Source organism: Protobothrops mucrosquamatus, unplaced genomic scaffold (assembly GCF_001527695.2).
Source record: "Protobothrops mucrosquamatus isolate PMUCROS unplaced genomic scaffold, P.Mucros_1.0 scaffold_310, whole genome shotgun sequence".
Lineage (NCBI taxonomy): Eukaryota > Metazoa > Chordata > Lepidosauria > Squamata > Viperidae > Protobothrops > Protobothrops mucrosquamatus.
This window is the reverse complement of record NW_015386386.1, coordinates 406,447-426,787: the sequence shown is the minus strand read 5'-3', so window position 1 is coordinate 426,787 and position 20,341 is coordinate 406,447. Positions and strand designations below refer to the sequence as shown.

Here is a 20,341-nt window from a genome sequence, read left to right as displayed (position 1 = left end):
AAATACGGATTTTCTACACTGAAATCTGTATTGGACAGATCCCATCTGAATACTGTGTCCTGTTCTGGCCACTATACTTTAAATATTTTTCAGAAAAAAAGATATATGTGCATTAAAAAAAAGATGAGAATGATTGAGGGCTGAAAACTTATTAGGGAACTTGAGAATTAAATTTAATGGTGAAAAAAGATAACTGACAGCACTTTGAAGTACTTGAAGACAGAAGATGCAAGTGAATATCAAAACTCTGTCATCCAGGAGTGTAGGATGTAGAACAATGATCTCATTTTATAGGAAAGAAAATTCTGGTTGAATATTAGGAAAAACATCTTAATAGTAAGTGCAGTTCAGTAGTGGAGCAAATTGCTAATCAACATCCTGTGGTCAAGCAGAGCGTGAAGAGTCCCTTGTGTGGAGAGGCTTAAGAATGAATTCCTGCATTAAATAGGGTAGGATTAGCTGGCTCAAGTAGCTGTTTCAACTTGGGAATTGTGTTATCTATATTGCAGGTCAAGCTTTGTTTGTTGAATATATTTTGCAGTATGTATCGTCTTGACAAACTTGCTATTGGGCAAATAAATTCTAGTTTCAAACTCAAAAGCCACCACGTATGTAGAGTAAGCAAGTAAGCCACCATCAGTTGTGTAGTTTCAACACATTTTATACAATTATGGAAGCTGAGAAATGTGATATTAAAAATCTTGTGTTGTAAAATGAAATCAGAATAGGAATGGAAGTGAGATTCATGGGAAAAGGGCTTCTTAATCAAAGATTAAGTGTTTTGACTTCAGTGTTTTTAATAAATTAGGATATTGACTGATTTTAATTGAGGAACTAAATGGGCCACTATTGAAGGCACTTGAGTTCTTTCTCCTTACAAAAGGAGAAAAAGTATAGATGATCCCACAAATCTCTAATTGGTTTGACTGCTTCTTTTCATTCAGCAGGACAGTTGGCAGTGTATCAAATGCAAGAAGTTCAATTCTCCCATTAAACGGTATTGCTTCCGCTGTTGGGCCTTAAGAAAAGACTGGTTCTCTGATTGTCCCAAGCTAGTACAATCACTGTCTACATCCAACATTGCTACAATGCATAGTAAAGAAGACCCGAAAGGCATAGATGTCCCAGATTGCCGAAGGACAATATCTGCGCCAATTGTACGGCCTAAAGACCTATGCAGTTCAGTAATTAAGCCCAACCTGTCCTCTAAAAGCTCTATAGATTCTATGGATCTAGCCCTGGGATATGAAGACAAAGAACCTCTGCAGTTTGTTAAGTGCACAGAGAAAGAAGTGCAGCCTCTTGAAAATAGCAAAGAATTACTGAAGCCTTGTCTTGTGTGTCTGAAGAGGCCGCGGAATGGGAATATTGTCCACGGAAGGACAGCTCACTTGGTGGCCTGTTTCACATGTGCAAAACGATTGAAGAAAGGACGATCAGTTTGCCCAGTCTGTAAAAAACAGATTCAGATGGTGATTAAGACATTCATAACATAGCTGTGTTACTTGTTTGGATGCTATAGACATTTGATGTTCAGCTATTATAAGAAGATTTTGCATGCTATGAGTGTGCTGTTCAAGGAAAATAAATAATATATTTTATTTTGAATTTGCAAAAGGAAGAATTTATTTCTCATCATTAAATATAACATGAAAACTTTATATATACTATGAATCTATTTCTCAACCATTTCAATTTTGGAAGAGAGCTGGAATAAATTGAATTTTAAAAAGTTATGTTTGTTACTATAGTCAAATCTTGTTCATGCTTAGACCATGTGATAACTATAAGTTAAGTAATATATTTGTAAAGGTGCCAACTGTAAAGTCCACAGGTCTTATTGCTGAATGTTGCCTGTATGTGTTTTTCTTATCATTTCTAAAGCACATATTTGGTATTTCTTTGGAGTTTTTTGCACTGTCCTTGTAAGTAAGTAAGGAATTTCTGGATGTGTGAAAAAGCTTTATTCCAAGTGACAGGTTTGTATCCTATTATAAATTATAGGTATATCAGTTCAAGATCTTATTTGAATATTGTTCTTTACAATGTTCAGGAAATGATGTCTCCAGATCTTTTGATGTTCCTATAATATTAGCTTCAGTAGAAGAATATTCTACATTAAAACTGTGAAATTTCTCTCTCAAAAGTAGTGAACAGTTGATGCTCACTGAAGCACTGTTGTATATAGTGGCAGTGGACTATAAGTATTTCTCCAAAAAGAAATGCATTTTTCCCCCTCTGTGTGCTCACATGGAAACATAAATATAAAAAGGGGAGCAATTTATTTTTATTCTTTCTGACTATCTTAAGCCAAATGTATATTAAGTTGCTTTTTGCTGCTTCCATGTTCCAATTCCTTTTCTGTTGGAAGACAGTGATCAGTGACTTTGATTTTGAGAAGTAAACATATTTCCATCTTTAACTCTTACTATATGCCTGTGCTCCATTGTAAGGACCCACCTCAGCTAACCACCCAAGAAAGCAAAACTTTTGAAACAGGCATTGTCTCAAAAGGAAACTTGTATTAGGGGTTAGTGACAGTAGGGAAGTCAGAGTGAGATCTGGGGAAAATCCCACTCAAACGATATAGTTAAACTAGCAATATTTCTCCTCCCAGCAAAGTCATAATGTCCATTTGAAATCCAGCCAATCTACAGGTAGTACAATGCGCGGGTAGCTGGCACAGTTAGGGCACATCTTAAGGTCTTCTCCAGTTATGTTTCTTTGTATCTGTCTCCCTGATAAGGGAGACATTCCTTTCTCAAGTGGATAGAAGTGGGAGAAGAAAAGTAGAAAGCGAAAATTATCCCAAGCAAAAGCAAATGTTTCCTCCCCGGCAGAATGGCAGGCCCCAAAGCAAAAGCACAGAAGTATATATGCAAGGAAAACAATAAGGCTTTGGGGACCTGACATACGTCCCGTCCCAAAAGAACGGGAAATCCACCTAAAAGACAAAAAAGGAAGGGGAGCAAACAATGCAGACAGATCAATTAGGTTTATCAGGATATTGAGAATGGAAACGTCTTAGAAGTTTAGGGGCTTTAACATGTTTCTTGTACACCCACTCATTCTGGGCAGAAGGAAGATTCTTCCAAGCTACTAAGTACTGTGTCACCCCATGGTGTATTCGAGAGTCCAAAATGTCCTTAATCTCAAAGTGTTGTTCACCTTCAACCATGATAGGTGTAGGAGCCTGAGGCGCAGGAGGCCTAAGGTTAGAAGTGACCTCTGGTTTGAGCAAACTGCAGTGGAAAACGGTGGATTTTAGGGAAAGGTCCTACAAATTTAGGGCCTAATTTTTTAGAAGTTTGTAAAGACTGCAAATATTTCATGGAGAAGTATACTTGGTCTCCAACTTTATATGGTTTTTGCTCTACCCTCCGTTTATCAGCCTGAGTCTTATAGGCTTCTCTGGCTTCATCCAGAGCTTTCCTGACTACTGGCCAGGTATTCTGTAACTGTCTAATCCATTCTTGCACGGAGGGGATTTCAGGCTCCTTGGTAGGGAGTTCAGGCATAGCCACAAATGTTTGACCATTAGCTACTTGAAATGGAGTGAAACCTGTACTGGAGTGCACAGTATTATTATAAGCCACCTCAGCAAATGGTAACAGATCAATTGTCTTGCTGATAATTAATGAAACACCTCAGATATTGTTCTAGAACTGAGTCCAGTCTCTCTGTCCCCCCATTAGTTTGAGGATGATGTGAAGATGATAACCCTTGACTAGAACCCATCAAGTCCAGAAAAGCCTTCCAAAACTTAGAGGTGAATTGAACTCCTCTGTCTGAAATTATATGTTGTGGGGCCCCATGAAAGCGATATACGTTTTGCACAAAGAATTTAGCTAAGGTTTTTGCAGTTGGGATCTTGGGGCATGTAATGAAATGAACCTGTCTAGAGAACAAATCCATTATGACCCAAATTACAGTGTTTCCAGCACTTTCAGGCAACTCCACAATAAAATCCATAGAGATCTCTCTCCAGGGTGCTGATGGACTGGCTTCCTGTTTTAGCAATCTTGGGGATTTTCCTTGCTGCCGTTTAGCCGCTGCATGTGGGGTAGCTGGCTACATAGCTTTCTATGTCCTTTTTCAATGCAGGCCACCAAAATTGCCTTTTAATGAGATGGTTTCTACAAAACCAAAATGTTCAGCAATTTTCAAATCATGCCCTGCTTGCATTACTTTAAGTCCCATCTTTGAAATAAAGTTGTCATTTAAAAACCTTACTAAATGCACAATAAAATAAAGATTTACTGAAGTTGCTTCTTATTTCATAATAGTCAAAGTTATATTAAAACAGGTTGACAACTTTCATGTTATTTAACATGTTGGATTTTAGTGGCAGAGTTCATAAAGTGACATAGGGAAGCATGTGTAAACAATATGTGCTATGGACAGAAAATTGAACGATACTTTCAGAACTATGAATTCTTTCTGTGTTGAACAGTTGCTATTTAAGAAGATTATAGGCTGGGAATGGTCTTTTTTGTAGATGATTTTGTAGTGTTAGGTGTGTGGTATGTACATAATTTAGCTTTATTAATACATAAAGTTATATATAAAATATGCTACCCACGAATCTGATTTATCATGTGACACTTAAAAGAATATGGCCATCTGAACGTTTTCATCTCAATTGCAAAACAATGAACTGCAGAGGGAGGATAACTTACAAGATAAGCTAATTAGCATTCAGCACAATCTTTGTAGCTAGAATTGTTAAATAACTTAATAATGCAGCCAGAGAGGCAGTCTCAGGAAATATTGTTCCCACTAAAGAGAAATCTGGAAACTTTAAGAGTGATCAGTTGTTCCAACTATGTCATAATTTATTATCTTCAAACAGCACCAAACTTAAGCCTGAAGTGGAATCATTGGATTTTTGCTGTACCACTGTAACTTGTAGCTGTTTTATCGCCACCTATGAAATAGCCAGTTCTGTGGTGGTAGTCATAGAAGTTGGTAACTACATCTTTCTGACCAGGTTTTTAAAATAAATACTGTTAGCATTTATGTGCGCTGTATCAGAATAATTTCATTCAATGAAATTGATGTGATGTTTTCTTGACAATAATATAAGCTGGTAGTAATTCATTAATTCAGTTATTTTTCTTTCTATTAAAGTGGAATCAGATGTAATATGTAAAAAAGACCTTTAAACCCTAGTAAGGGCTTAGTCAAAGTGTAAAAGGAATTTGCTAAGAAGAAGTTTTCAGCTGTTTGGGAAATTCATGGGAATGAGCTATTTAATATATATTGTCTTTTTCATAGCAAGCAGAGCTTAGTCAATATATAAGAGGAATTTGCTAAGAAGAAATTTTTGTCTGCTAGGATGGGTCCCGCTACTGTTCAGAACCAGACCCTGGAAGTGTCAGGCGAGCGCACGCATCCTCACTTGCGGAAGCTGCACATGCGTGCTTGCCGGCTGATCTCATGGAACCATCCCTCCCACCCATCCCCCGACGGTTGGGGAACTCTGTACTAGGGCGATTCATAGGAATGGGCTATTTAATATATATTGCCTTTTTTATAGCAAAATGGTTACAGGCCAACAAATATAACACAGAGATTTGAAGACTCCTGACTTCAACAAAAGTTGCAATGGTTTCTTAGATGAAATCTTTAAGTTAACATTTTTGCATAAACTTCAATAAATTATGTGAATTTCTGTAACATGTTGACACAGAAATAATTTCCATAATTTAGCTTCAGTTCTCCCTTTATCTGTTATCTCTAAATGTAAGAGGAAAATATAGAAACTCTCTTATTTCCTAATAAAAGGTTTGCTGCTATCAGTTACAACTAGATGGCAGCAACTTCATTCAAGATGTAATCACATGAAATGTAGCACTTACACAGTTTCCCATTAAGCTAGGAATCTTTAGTTCAGTAGTATGAATATTTGTATGATAGTCCTGTGAGGATATCTAAGATTATAGTGTGTATCTCAGGTTTCTACTAAACCCCAAATGGCTTTATTAGGGTTAGACTAAATAATAGCTAGAGCAGTGGTGGGATTCAGCCGGTTCGCACCAGTTCGGCAGAACCAGTAGCTAATTTTTTGTTGCCCAGGCCCAGAATGGACTTCCGGAAGCAGCATCCACACAGAGAACCGGTTGTTCACATAATTGAATCCCACCACTGAACTAGAGCATTTTCTCTAGTGAAAATTAGAAAGCTATACTTTGAATTTAAGACAGTTTTAAGCTTCTGGAATTTGAGTTTATTGTAACAGTCTAATTAAAATGTTGCTTTATGATAGTGGTGGTGAAACTATGGCACGCGTGCCAGAGGGGGATACTGAGAGCCCTCTCTGTGGGCACACGCGCCATTGCCTCAGCCCTGCCTCTCCCCGCAGCCCCGTCCTCACCAGCTGCCCCCCGGAGGAGAGTCGCCCCCGGGCACGGCCCATACGGAGCAGCGCAGCCAAGGACATGACAGCCAGGCAGCAGGGACAAGACTCCGCCTTCGCACCCCACCGCATGCAGATGATGGAGGGCATGGCCAGTATGGCACTGCAGTACGGTGATCTGTGGCAAGCTGTGGAGGTAGTGGGTGGCCCTGCGGGGGCAGAGCAGGCGGCTGGGGGGGGCGGTTTTTGGCCACTCAGTCTCTAAAAGGTTCGCCATCACTGCTTTATGATGTGGGTGTGCATATCTCTGTATAAAGGTAAAATATTCCATTATATATTTTGGTGGGAGGCATTCTGTTTTATTGTTAGATAGCCAGTTTGATGTAATGGTTAAAGGCACCAGTCTGGAATTCTAGTCCTGCCTTGGGAATGAAGCCAGTTAGGTGACTTTGGGACAGTCGTTTTCTCTGAGCCATAGGAACAAGGCAATGGTTAACCTTTTCTGAAAACGTTGCCAAGAAAACCACACGGATTTGTTCTGGCAGTTGTCAGGTATTAGACTGACTCAAAAGTACAAATAATAATTTGAAAATTATGTTGCTTAGTGTGAAAATATACCCACCCACTTCCAAGGCTATGCTTGATAAGGAAATACTAGCCTATGTGGAGAGCATGGGCAGCAATGCTAGGATAATGACAGAACTTTATTCTGATTTTATGTAGTTTCTGGTGGGCTCTAAACAGAGAAAGGAATGGGAAAAATCAATGATCCTGTTGTGAAAAAGAACCATTTTGATATTAGCAAAGGAATCTAACAATTACAACGTTTTAATGTTATTTAAATATATGGCTGGAAAACTGCAGTGTACTTGATGCCCTATCTTACAAATAGGGCATTTTTCAGAGATGAAGATACTGAAATTCCTATTTGTGGAAAAGCTGCTATGTTGAGGAGTTTTAGCATAGGGAAAAAAGCAATTAAAGCAGAAATGTGTAAAGGCATGCATAATATTCAGAACATGGATGGTAAAAGCCTTCTGTTGTGTATCCAGAATAGGCAGGTCAACATTATTCTATCATTCAACTTGATGGAGATTTACGACAGATGGAAGAATTTATTACATCATTATTGGTTTCTCCACTACAACTTGTAGTGACAGTTGCCAACTTGGGCATCTTTCAAAGACAGATTTAAATAAAGTGAAGTCCAGCAGTGGCTAGTAATCATGACAGCTATATTTCACCTGAGGTATCTGAAAAGGAATGCCTCCTTATATTGTGTTTTTAACAAAAACTGCAGGAAAAAGCCCCTGTGATGCCTTTGATTTCTTTTATATTATGGCCTTGCCTCCACCACTTCTAGCATTTGCAGCAATAAGACAAAAAGAATCTTAAAGAGTTTGATTTGCTGTAATTGGTTGCTGTAATTTGGTAGCTGATATTGTTCTTCATATAGGTTCAGTTATGAAGAAATGCAAAGGTAAAACATTTCTTGGCAGAGGCTCCCCAATTGTAGAGTTGATGTAGTATCAAATCTGTTGTCATGTATTTGTTAGCAAATCAACATTTTGTGCTATTTGTTTAACTGAGGGAACAAATTTGTGTATATTGATCTTTCACTATTCTTGTATTGACACTATAGGTTGCTCTGGCATTAAATAAAAGAAATGTTGGTATAACATTCAACGTTTTCAATATTTTCTTGAGTTTCTTTGCATTTCTTTCCACAGTGAACAGTTTAACTAGGCTCAAAACCACAATCCATAATGCTTTCAAAATGGTTCCCATCTATTTCCATGGACTGTAAATCCTTACCGGGTTTCCAATTATATTTTGGCTAATCTTTCATTGAAGAATCACTTTTCTAATCCGTTAATATCCTCAACTTTTCTTAAAGTTGGCTAACCGATGTATGCTAAAAGTTCTGGTGAAATTAAAGAAATACGTACGATATTAACAGTGTTATTTATATTGGAAATAGAGTGTTTATTCTTAAAATGCTTTGAAAAATGCTTTCTGTTTTTTATCTGTCCTGACTACAGCCATTAGAACTATATTCTCATGCCAGTCTTCTCTTCATATAGTATTCCCCCCCCCCAAACATCTCCCTAGACCAGTGATTCTTTAGCAATGTTAAGATATGTGGACTTCAACTCCCAGAATTCTCCAGACACAGGAACAGGCATCTTTTGTGTAATAATAGTGCATCATTGGTTTTGCCAGATGCTCAGAAGCCTTGAGCTGTTGTTGTTGTTTTTTTTTAACCTATTCCTGGGTGAATTGCAACCATCTGTCCCTGAATTTCCTTGTAGATTTAACAAGTTTCTCTTTTTCAAATAGAAGTGAACTTATTAGAGTGTGATGAAACTGTTTACCTCTACATGTGTCTCCTTGACATTTTGAGGTCTTGCCAAATGCTTTCCAATTCTCTGGTTTATTAGCTTTGCATTGTAGCAGTCAATTCTCTGCATAGCTCCACTCAATAATTTACTGAATTTCAGTGTCCTTTTATTATACCTATTAAGGTATAGAACCTTAATATTACCTTAAACAGTCGAACTATAGGAATGATGATTCTGTAGCCTTGCAGTTATTGATTAATCAAATCCCATTATTAAGCTCATAGGCTGAGGTTAGCAACATCTGGAGAATGGATTAAAATTGTGGAACCCGCTCATGTCTTATTTTAATGATTCAGTAAGGTACATGCCGATTACGATTTAAATCCTTGTTGACATTTTCTGGAAATGCAAGTAAAAGACAAATTCATAAAGATTGAAACAAAAGTAATACTGGCATGAAATAGCCATGATTTCTTTTAGAGAATCAGGGAAATCTAGCTATTTTATATAGAAGACAAATGATTGCATGTTCACAGAAAAAAAACCTGCAATGTTTTTATTTTTAATGACAAAAACATGAAGAACAGTTGCAGGAATTGAGTATGGCCAGTCTAGAGAAAAGAAGGACTAGGGGTGACATGATAGCAGTATTCCAGTATTTGAGGGGCTGCTATAAAGATGAAGGGGTCAACTTATTTACCAAAGCACCTGGACAAGAAACGATGGAAACTAATCAAGGAGAGAAGCAACCTGGAATTAAGGAGAAACTTCCTAACAATGAGGACAATTAACCAGTGGAATAGCTTGCTGTCAGAAGTTGTAGGTACTTCATCACTGAAGGTTTTGAAGAAAAGACTGAACAGCCACCTATCTGAAATGGTATAGGTTCTCCTGCTTGAGCAGGGGGTTGGACTAGAAGACCTCCAAGGTCCCTTCCAGCTCTATTCTGACCTGATTAGAGAAAGATGATATTTACTATGTGCATCATTTCAATTGAAATGGAGAGTGAAGCCTGCTAAATTCAACATTCACACTTGAAAGTCAGCAGGCTATAAAACAGCTAATGAGTTGGACTAGATCAGGAGAAACATAAGTTCAAGTTCATTCTCTGACATGGAATCCTTTCTGTGAGTAACTTTGGTGCAGTTCTTTTTTCAATTTATCTCATTGCTTTTGTGAAGATAAAATTAAAGGAGATACTCATGTAAATTATCTTGTTGGAAAGGCAGGATATTAATCCTACGACTGCCATATAAACTCATGGATAGGCCCATCTGTGGATAAGCTTATGCACAAATTTTTAACCAAACGTCTGAAAAATCTGTCTCAATTGACTTATCCATAGGTACTCCATGAATTATCCAGTTTTCATGGTATTTTGGTTAAAAATGTGAGGTCATCTAATCCATGAATGAGTGGAATATATGGGTACTTAAATATTACTGTATATACTTGTGGATAAGCCCATCCATGAATAAGCCGAACCCTATTTGTGGGTGTATTCCAGCCCCTAAAATTCTTGGCTTATTGTGAGTATATACAGTATTTTATTTCTATAGTGGTGTGGATCTAGGTTTGTAATATTGCTTCTTGTGCAAGTGGATCAGTTTTAAGGCTGAGCAACTGCACTTCATTGCAGTTTCCTGTCCATTTAGGAGCTGTTTACCAATTGTGCATTTTGAGTTGTGGTTCCATCCCAAGGGATCAGAAAGTTATTGGGGTTGTGTGCAAAGAGCACATTGCATTAAGTATAATTTGGAGTGATTCATTCTAGACATTTCCAGCTGGAATAAACTGCAAATATGGCAGTGGGGATGAGTTTTGTGATAAAAATCTTTCAGAAATGAGTTTGTTTGAACAATGCACACGCTTGACGTTTTACCATGTTTCATTTTATTTCTTGCTTTCTTGCTGTCAGCTATACTGATGGCTTTGTGATTAATGTTGATGCAATATCTCCTGTGTTTCCATGGCTTCCAGTGTCACTAGAATACCTCTTTGAACTGAAATGATAAATCTTATATGTTGTCTTGCTGACTCAGGAAATTTGTATAAGTGTTAAAGTATAAAAGGTCTGTTTTACTTAATGACTAGTTTTCAAATATAAACAACCACTTATGACCAGGTCAGAGTATAGTAGCAACATGAGGTTAACAACAACAGCACTCAAAACAACAGAAATACATCATAATATGAATATTACAGTGCTGTGCAAATAAATAATTATGGGAAACTATCTCCAGAACAGTGTTTCTTAAAATGTCCTAGAACCTTTGGAGGGGGGGTTCCCCAAACCTTTTAGGTTGTCAGAATCAAAATTATTTGCCAGCCTATGTTGAGAAATAATGTAATATTAAAATCCCATCAAACAAACATGAGAAATGGCAGCAAATGCAATCAATTTTATTTTTGTTATACAGTAAGTGTCAGTTATGAACCAAAGCTCTTTTAGGTTCCTCCATACTTTTTAAAAGTGGGAAGAGATGCGGTGAGAAAAAAAAATAAGAAACACTGCTAAAGATCTATCTTTCTTGTTGCATATTTGTTCTTGCTAATCCAAAAACAAGAAACAGATGCAATTCTCAGTGTAAGATAATAGATAAGATGATAAGGTAAGGTAAGATAAGGTAAGATAAGGTAAGATAACCTTTATTGCCATTTTTTTTCCTGTGAGCACACTGACACACATTAAAAATGAGATTCTGTTGCCTGCTCTCAAAAGAAAGTATATATCTACCCATATACATACATAACACACATATACACACCCATGCATATCCATTATAGAAGCAGTAATGCTTCTAAACCAGACATGAAAGCCATATGACAGGATGTTTTCAATCGTCCCTCTGTAGAAAGTGGTAAGGACAGGGGAAGGAAGATGTGCTTTTCTCATGTGCAGGTGCTGGTATGCCTGCTTCACCAGTGTGTCACTGTTGAGCGAACAAACTACCCTATTTTTTAGTTGCACACCCAGAAACGTGCTGCTAACCACCTCCATGGGTGAATCATTAATACACATATTTGGTTTATTAATCATTAATATGTATATTTGGTGTAAAACCAAATATAAATACTTAGTACAGAGCTTGCTAGGTAGTATCTAGACTCCTTCTCTTCAGGGCCACACTGTTTCTGATTTGCATCTTTCCATTGTGTGGTACTAATTACCTTCTACAGTAAGTAGAAGGTAATTAATTGTGAGTCAGTCCTAAACTATCACAATTACTCTGTTGTCACAGTTGCATTTCAATAGGGCCAGAAAATGTTCAGGCTCAAATGAAACTTAGGAACTGGTCCTTTTTACTGGATCAGATAATTATGGGAGCTGTAAGCCAACAAAATATGAAAAAGTATGAGTTCTTTCCATCTGCATTTACTAACAGATGTAGAATCTGTATTCCCATTGGAAATCTGCATTTTCAATTTTCTCCATCCCCATCTGTGTTTACTAACATCAGCTTCTTGGTTCAGAGAAGATCTGAAGAACTTATATGTTACTAAGGATTAAACTCACACCATTTTGCACACAAAATTCATGATTCACATTTGTGGCAATGATCTTTGACTCCACAATAGTGTAAATCTTGCTATATTTCAGCTTTGGTTCTCAGAAATATATTGGTGTTCATTGTGACGCAGGCTTAGGTAGGATGCTTACTGTGCTGGAACATATAATATCTAGTCTCTGATGTATTGTTTTCAAAATCTGTACATGCAAACAAAATCCAATAGGTATTTTTTGATACTCAGAGATTGCTATAAAGACCAACAGTACATCTTAGCCTGATATTTTAGAAAGTGATTTGTTCCTTTGCCACAGATGAGTGAGTGAACCTTCTACCTGTGGAGGCCTTGGTAGCAGATTGACATGCGTAGCCATCCTGTGCATTGCTATCCCCCAGATGTGCACATTGAATGCTGCAGTTTGAGAGCCACATGCCTTTTAAGCCCCCAGCAAACTCAACTTTTTAATGTAACATGGGAGAACTACTAAAAACATAAGTAGATACATTAACATATTTAACTGTAAATTAAAAGTTATGAATGTGGCCCTGCCTGCTTGTTGGGCTTGGACCTACTATGTTTTTCACTTTTAACCAGAAAAGATCGTATACCACTTCTTTGCAGAATGCATGAATGGGGCTGTTGTGCTGGTAGGCTTTGACTTTCCTTAAAGGACCCCAGCGTCACAGTTCCTTTTCTCTTTTATTCCAATTCAGTACTGTGATTAAGGACCACTTCATCATCCCTTGGTGAATTTGGTTCTCTAATCCTGTTCCAACACTTTAATCTTTACATAACCATAGACAAAAAATAGTGTTAACATGCCTACCCAAGGTCGGGGTGATTGTACATCTGCAAAGTGTTCCATTTGCTAGGTAAAATAGAGGTAAAGATGAGAGAAATCAGAGAAAAAGTGGTTGGTTTCTATTTCAACTAGTATAAGCATGTAAAAACATAGGGATTATCAGGTGCTTTGTCTCCCAGAAGTCCCAATTATGTGGATGCCTGCAATAATTACCATGATTACATGAGTTAGGTAAAGATGTGTTTAAACAAAATGCCAAGTAATTACTGCTGTTTATTTTTAATTTAAATTAGACATTATTAATATCATTAATAGGGTAATTAATTTTAAAATGAAATTAATATCAGTAGAGTTATTAGAATTAATTACTTGACTGATTAAATGATTGAATTCATGTTAATTTTATTCTGATCTCTCAGATGTTGCTATTCTCCAACTGGAGCATTTACCCAGATAAACAAATGTATTTATCTCTTATTTATCGGAACTGAACAGGCTATTCATTCTGCTTCTCACCTATTTGGCCTAAAATTTTTGGAAGATTCCACACAATCAAAAATGCAAGAAGTATGAGTACTCAGAATATTACAAGGTTTTTCAGTTATTTATTTATTTTTTTGCATCAGTCAACTCTGAAAGTTAGACATGATTTCTAAAACTTCACTTACTTGGGGGGGAAATAATTCATTGATTATTGCTCATATCTAAACTATGCAACAATTAATGTAAAATTCTCTTTTGGCTGGGTTTGACTCCTGGTAATTTCATAGAAACCTCTGTAATACTGTTAGTTCTCTTGGTAGCAATGCAGAAATGATTTGTTAGTGCTTTTTCTCAGGATCCTATTTTACTAGAGTCTTAGTAAGTACTAACCAAGTCCAATCTGTTTTAACTTTTGGAAATCCATCAAAGTTCTGTAGGTGCCTTTGTCTAGCTGGACTTTGTGTAGACTGAAGCACCAATTATTCTGCAAGCTTCCTAGATACATCTACTGCAGGGATGTGATAATTTATCTTACAATTAAATTAAAAATTCACATTTCCATTTCGGTATATATTCAAAATGTATCCTACAAAATTACTCTGCAGAAATCCCTACAATTGAAAACACCCTTTCAACAATTACCTTTTAATGTAAGGCTTTGTATGTTTTTAATGAATCCATTTAAAATTCATTGGCCCTACTTTGTCTTTCACCAGCATTTGATGGTGATGAAATTGTAGTTGAAATATTTCTGTGCTGCCAGATTTCACAATATCCTGTTGGGCCTTTTGCATATGGATATATATATATATATATATTATATGGAAAGAAAAGAAATCAATCTTAACCAGCTGATGCTTTCCAAATGTATTGAAATTGCAGCTCCCAAAATTCCCACTGGCCATGCTAATTTAGTCTTCTGAAAGATAGCCTAATCCATGGTGCAAGGCTATTATAGAAACTTTGGGTGATGGTCCATCATTCTTTTCCCATAAGGTTTTGTAGTTATAACTGTAATTAGTATGTTTGTAGACTTACTTCTGTCTTATTAGGAAGTTTTATTCATCTTGGTGGATCTGCTGGGATTTACCATTCTGGGTGTACTCAGATTAAATATTTACTAATTTGTTTCTTCTTGCCTTTGCCTGTTTCTTTTAATTAAAGATTAAGCAGAGATATTAGAACAGCTTGTTAAATTCTTTAAAACTAAAAAATCCCACTAACTTTTTAGATATTTATTATCAATAAATCAACTTGATATGCAGAAGCTAAGAAATGAGTGGAATAAAAATTAGATGTTCCTATGTTGTGTAGCCAATGAGAGGGTCGTAACGTCTACAGCAAATAACCAATGAACCTCAATCTACAAACTACATCAAAAATTAATGTTTAGAATAAATTGGACTCCATTAAATTTGTATAGAAAAGGGCTGTCATAAACAGCATTTTGTTGGAGATGTAATAAGGATAAAGCTACTTTAAAACATATGTTTCTACAATATTCTATATTTGACAAGTTTTGAGTAGTAAATTATACACACATGATTGTGCGACAAAAGCTAAAGTTTTCAGAAAATAATATTCTTTTGAACTGGATACCTTATTACAGCGGTCCCCAACCTTTGCGGTTTGGAGGCCCAGTGGGGAGGAGAGAGGGGAACCGGGACGCATGAGTGTTGTTCTGGCATGCACATGCAGCTCAATTTACATGAGTGGCAGTCCAGCATGCATATATATGCAGCTTGACTTGCGCAAGTTGAGCTGCATGCGCATGTGCACATGCATCAGCCTGCTGCTTGCACAAATTGAGCTGCGTGCGCATGCGTGTGTGCTGGCCTGCTGCTAGCGTGACCCAGTTGCAAATAGGTCATGGCCCAGTAGTGCAGCCCAGGGGTTGTGGAGCCTTGCTTGAGTACATGGAATTTGAGAATTGGACAACGTAAATGGATTCTCTGTGCCTTATTATGGCCAAAAGACTGATATTGCAGCACTGTACAGATAAATGTATGACTCCATTTATTCAATGGTTCTGAATGCCCTTGCCACTTATGAGTGGATTGCCTATAGATGCAGACTTGTATGGATAAGTATAATGAAATTTGGGACTCATTGACAAATTCCTTGGTTGTCTAATCATACTTGGCCAAATAAGTATTCCATTCCATTAGATTTCATAAATATATATATACTTAAATAATATTTACATTAGGTAAGTATATACAGAATTGTAACTGTTTACTGTTATAACGATATACTATATTTTTTCTTTGTGTTTTGTTCACTATTTTGTTAAATACTATGTATTCTTTTTTCCCTTTCTCTTTGATAATGTACAGTATGAATCTTCATCATATTTATTATTTATTTATTCAATTTATCTGTGTTTTGCTCTTTTTCTTTTTTTGTTATTAATTAAAAAGCAATAAAATTAAATTAAAAAATAAAGATTAACTGTCAACCGAAAATGAGTAGGAAAGCCTCGAAGTTCTTCTTTATTTGCATCTGTCTGTCGGAAGCTTGACATTAAGTGTATGGGCATTGTGTTTTACTAGAGGATGTTTTTTTTTAAATCACTTTCTTACTACAGTACTGGTGGGGTAAACCTGAAATATGATCAGTTTCTGCTAGCTAGGAGATCATAGAAGGGCTTACAGTGGGCACACTGATATTTTCTTGAGAATATTGAATCTTAACCAGATAAATAGAAATCCAAACCAACTATTTATAATAAATAGTTATAAAAATGGCCAAATCTGGAGAGGTTCTGGCTGATCAATCTAGCCTGATTGTCTTATTGTGATCAATGTGTTATATAGCATGCCTTGTGACTAGCCTTCAAAGTTGGGAGAGACAATTCAGTGTGCAACTACTTGTGTTCAATTAACCTTTCAGAAGGTCCATCTGTTTATCTAAAATAAATGGTTCTTTTTCCTGGAGTAGGGAAAATTCTCCACTCTTCTCTCTTGATTTATTCAAAGGGCTTTTAAGATTCAGTTAGGCTTTTCCCAAAAGTTCAAGGCAGAATGCAATTTGCTGAAAACTATTCATCATAAATGTGGTAAAGCAAGAAAATATTAACTGCTTTAGTCAATATTTTTCCTTAGGTTTAACCCTTTAAGCAGTTCATTAGATGGTTTTCAGCCATAGAGTGTTTAGAAATTTCTGAAAATTTAAAATTGGAGGGAAACCTGTAACTGAGTTTATATCTTGCTAAATAGAATATAATAGAATAATAGAGTTGGAAGGGACCTTGGTGGTCTTCTAGTCCAACCACTGCTCAGGCAGGAAACCCTATACAATTTCAGACAAATGGTTGAACAATCTCTTCTTAAAAACTTCCAGTGTTGGAGTATTCACAACTTCTGGGGGCAGGTTGTTCCACTGGTTAATTGTTTTAACTGTCAGGAAATTTCTCCTTAGTTCTAGGTTCCTCTTCTCCTTGATTAGTTTCCATCCATTGCTTCTTGTCTTGCCTTCAGGTGCTTTGGAGCATAGTTTGACTCCCTCTTCTTTGTAGCAACCCCTGAGATATTGGAACATTGCTATCATGTCACTCCTAGTCCTTCTTTTCATTAAACTAGACATACACAATTCCAGCAACTGTTCTTTATATGTTTTAGCCTCCAGTCCCCTAATCATCTTTGTTGCTCTTCTCTGTACTCTTTCTAGAGTCTCAACATCTTTTTTATATCATGGTGACCAAAACTGGATGCGGTATTCCAAGTGTGGCCTTACCAAGGCATTGTAAAGTGGTGTTAATACTTCATGTGATCTTGATTCTATCCCTCTGTTAATGCAGCCTAACACTGTGTTGGCTTTTTTGGCAGCTGCAGCACAAGGCTGGCTCATATTTAAGTGATTGTCCACTAGGACTCCAAGATCCCTCTCACAGTTACTACTATTGAGCAAGGTACCCTCTATACTATACCTGTACATTTGGTTTTCCTTGTCTAAATGTAGAACCTTACTTTTTTCACCATTGAATTTCATTTTGTTTTTATAATCTTGGCAAACAAAACTGGATGCAGTATTCAGCAAATTGCTGGATTCTGTTTCAAGAGCTTTAGGAATACATAGAAGATTCCTAGTATATAAGAAAGACCGACCTATTTAAATCAATACATCTTTCTTAATTCTCTCCGATATAAACAATGAGCTAAACCAAATAAGTAAACTAAGTTATACCAGCAGATAAAAATTAATAGACAACCTTTCTCTGTTCACCCTCTCCAAGTAGCCAGTAGATGGCAGTGTTTCTTCAAATTCAGTTTATTAGCTTGACAGTATTACCATAACAACTAAAAACTTCTCTCAGAGCCACTCAGCTGAATCAATAGCACAGCCTGGGAGGAATGCTGTTGATCATCAACAAGACATTTGGAATTCTGAATGCAAACCATTCCCTCATTCAGAAAACACATCTAATGTTTTCTTGAAGTCGTCTTTTATAGTGAAGTTTGCAACCCAACCCTTACAGTATATCACTTCTCTGGGAATAAATCCATTTAAATCAGATTTATTTTTCAGAGGCTGTCCTTAGCCTTTTCCAGTATTGCACATGTCCTCCAGAATTTCATCAGGACCTCTGTATTCTGTGTCCTTATTGTATGAGAACTATTAGAGATTCCCCAGATCTGTGAGCTTTGTAACTTAAGGCATATAGCTTACAAGAGATTTTCCATATGTTTGTGTATAGGATGGATTGGAGTAGCTTTCTCACCTGGATTATTTTCTGTTGTGTGGACCTCAGCTCCCAGAATTACCCCACCAGACTGAAAGTAGAATCAGTACATTTGAAGAGTTCCCATGTTGAGGAAGGCTGATCCAGAAAGTTGAAGTCACACTTCCCCCGTCGCACCTTCCAATGGAGATCCATGTGCCCTGACAGTACTAGTTTTCAACGGGAATGGATTCTTTTACCATCACATCTCAGAAGCTTCTTTGCACATGTCTTAAGACAGGGGTCTTCAAACTTGAAGTCCACAAGTCATAAAAAGGCCAAGTTTGAAGACCCCTATCTTAAGATCTTGTCCGCTTCCTAAAATGCTATGGTGGGAGTTCTGCCTGCCTTTAGCTAGAGATTGATTAAGTTGAAATATACTAAGCTGTGCTTTCTTTGGAAATCTACATAACATGCTGAGCCATAATTAGCCATTGTCCCTGGGTATGCAGCCTAGATTCAGACCAGATCAAACAAACCTAGTGCAATGTGTGAATTCAATTATAGATTGCTGAGCTGCTGCTCAAGAGCTTGGCTGTTTTCCTTCCTTTATATTGCTAGGCAGACATCTCCTGCTTTCAGGTGACTCCTGTGGTGTCTTCAAAGGATGTCAGGAAAATACAGTCAAAAAGGTCAGGATGGTGGCCACATCAGTGCTCTCAGAGCTAATGCCAAAAACAAAAACAAAAAACCCAGTGGAGCTTTGGTCTCTCCATCGCAGCCATCATCTTAAATTTTTTTGACCATACCGTCTGGACACTCCAGTTTTTCCCTGGTCTACTGTGGTGATAATGTTCTCTTTGCTAGGAGGAAGACAACAAGAAGAAATTGAGAGGGATATACAGAAGGGAGGTGGAGTTCTCATGCCTTTCTTTTGAAGGTTAAAAGCACATTATATACATTTCTATAAGAATGTAAATAGTCCTGGGCATAGACATCCCTAAAGGTGTGACCTTCCACTTTAAGGTTTATTCTGCTAAACTGCAATCAACTTATTGGTCATCTTGTGTCATTTAGTTCCAGGTTTTGATAGATATTCTAATAGCAGCAGTCCTGGTCAGACTAGAAACAGCTGCCTCAACCTTTCCATTTCTATTCACCCATTAAGAAAAAAACACTTTTTTTTTGGCCATACTGATTCCTGATTTAAAATCTATATCTGTATCAGAAAGAAAAAAGACATAAAGCTATTTTATATATCAGTGGGAAATATTATTCCGGATTAATAAGAATTCAAAAAGGTAAGGCTTACATCTTTTACACTAGCCTTCTTTTTCATCCTACATTTACTTCCCAAGCCTCCTGAGGACAATAGGACCTGTCTCTGGAGACACTTCCCAAGCTTCTACAAATTAACAATTTGAGTGCAGTGAGCCAAACTGGATGCACAGACGTTGGACCATCTGTATGCCTGTCATTTTGAGTTGTACATCATTCCAATGGGAGTAGATAATCAAACTCTATTGAACCAGCCACCTGAGGCTCTCCCAGCATTGTGCTTTAGAAAATAGACATTAATTTAGCTAATGTGGGAGGACAATGTAACTTCTTTTTTGATATCTGAGGATGAAGGCAGTTGTATTTAGAACCTACAGGCTGAGTCTGTGCATATGAATTTGGAAGTAATATTAGTTCACTTAGCTTTACTCCTAACTCAGCCCACAGGATTTCAGATTAATTGGTGTCTTGTTAGTACAGCATGTGGAAGGTTTTTTTGGATCTTAATCTTTCTTGATTGTTAAAAATTGCTAGAGCAAGATTACCATTGGAGTTTGGGGTAGTGCATGCTTGAAAGAAAGATGGTTTGTCCCTGTTGCTTTAAAAGCAGTTTAAGAAAAACCACCCTGTATCCAACATGGGTATAATTAACATTAAATGTCAATTTGATATTTTGGCAAGATGTTGCAGCAGTTGTTGATATTTCAGTTCTGCTCCAGATAATTTTGGATTACACTGATTTATTTGGATCCCTTCCAGTTCAGAATCTAACCTGGTGTAATAAATGGGAAGGGGACAGTTTACACATTGTTGCTTTTTTCTTGGGTAGAAGCAGCTGCACAGTGAAAAAATAAAAGACTTTTCCAACTAATAAGAATTGTCATCTTCAGTTCCATTTAAACTACGTC

At 37.0% G+C, this 20,341-nt stretch overlaps 1 protein-coding gene across 3 annotated transcripts in view; it reads left to right on the top strand.

Moving 5' to 3' along the window:
• Positions 1–2,222, top strand: part of MDM4 (MDM4 regulator of p53) — a 34,222-nt gene extending 32,000 nt beyond the window's left edge. For 2 of the 3 annotated variants that reach the window (XM_015832155.1, XM_015832154.1), the window contains exon 11: positions 945–2,222. In XM_015832155.1, coding sequence (XP_015687641.1) covers positions 945–1,496 — 552 coding nt within the window. In that variant the 3' untranslated portion in view covers positions 1,497–2,222. The remainder of the gene's footprint in view (positions 1–944) is intronic. The other variant, XM_015832156.1, reaches the window with a different exon arrangement.
• Positions 2,223–20,341: the final 18,119 nt, after the last annotated feature.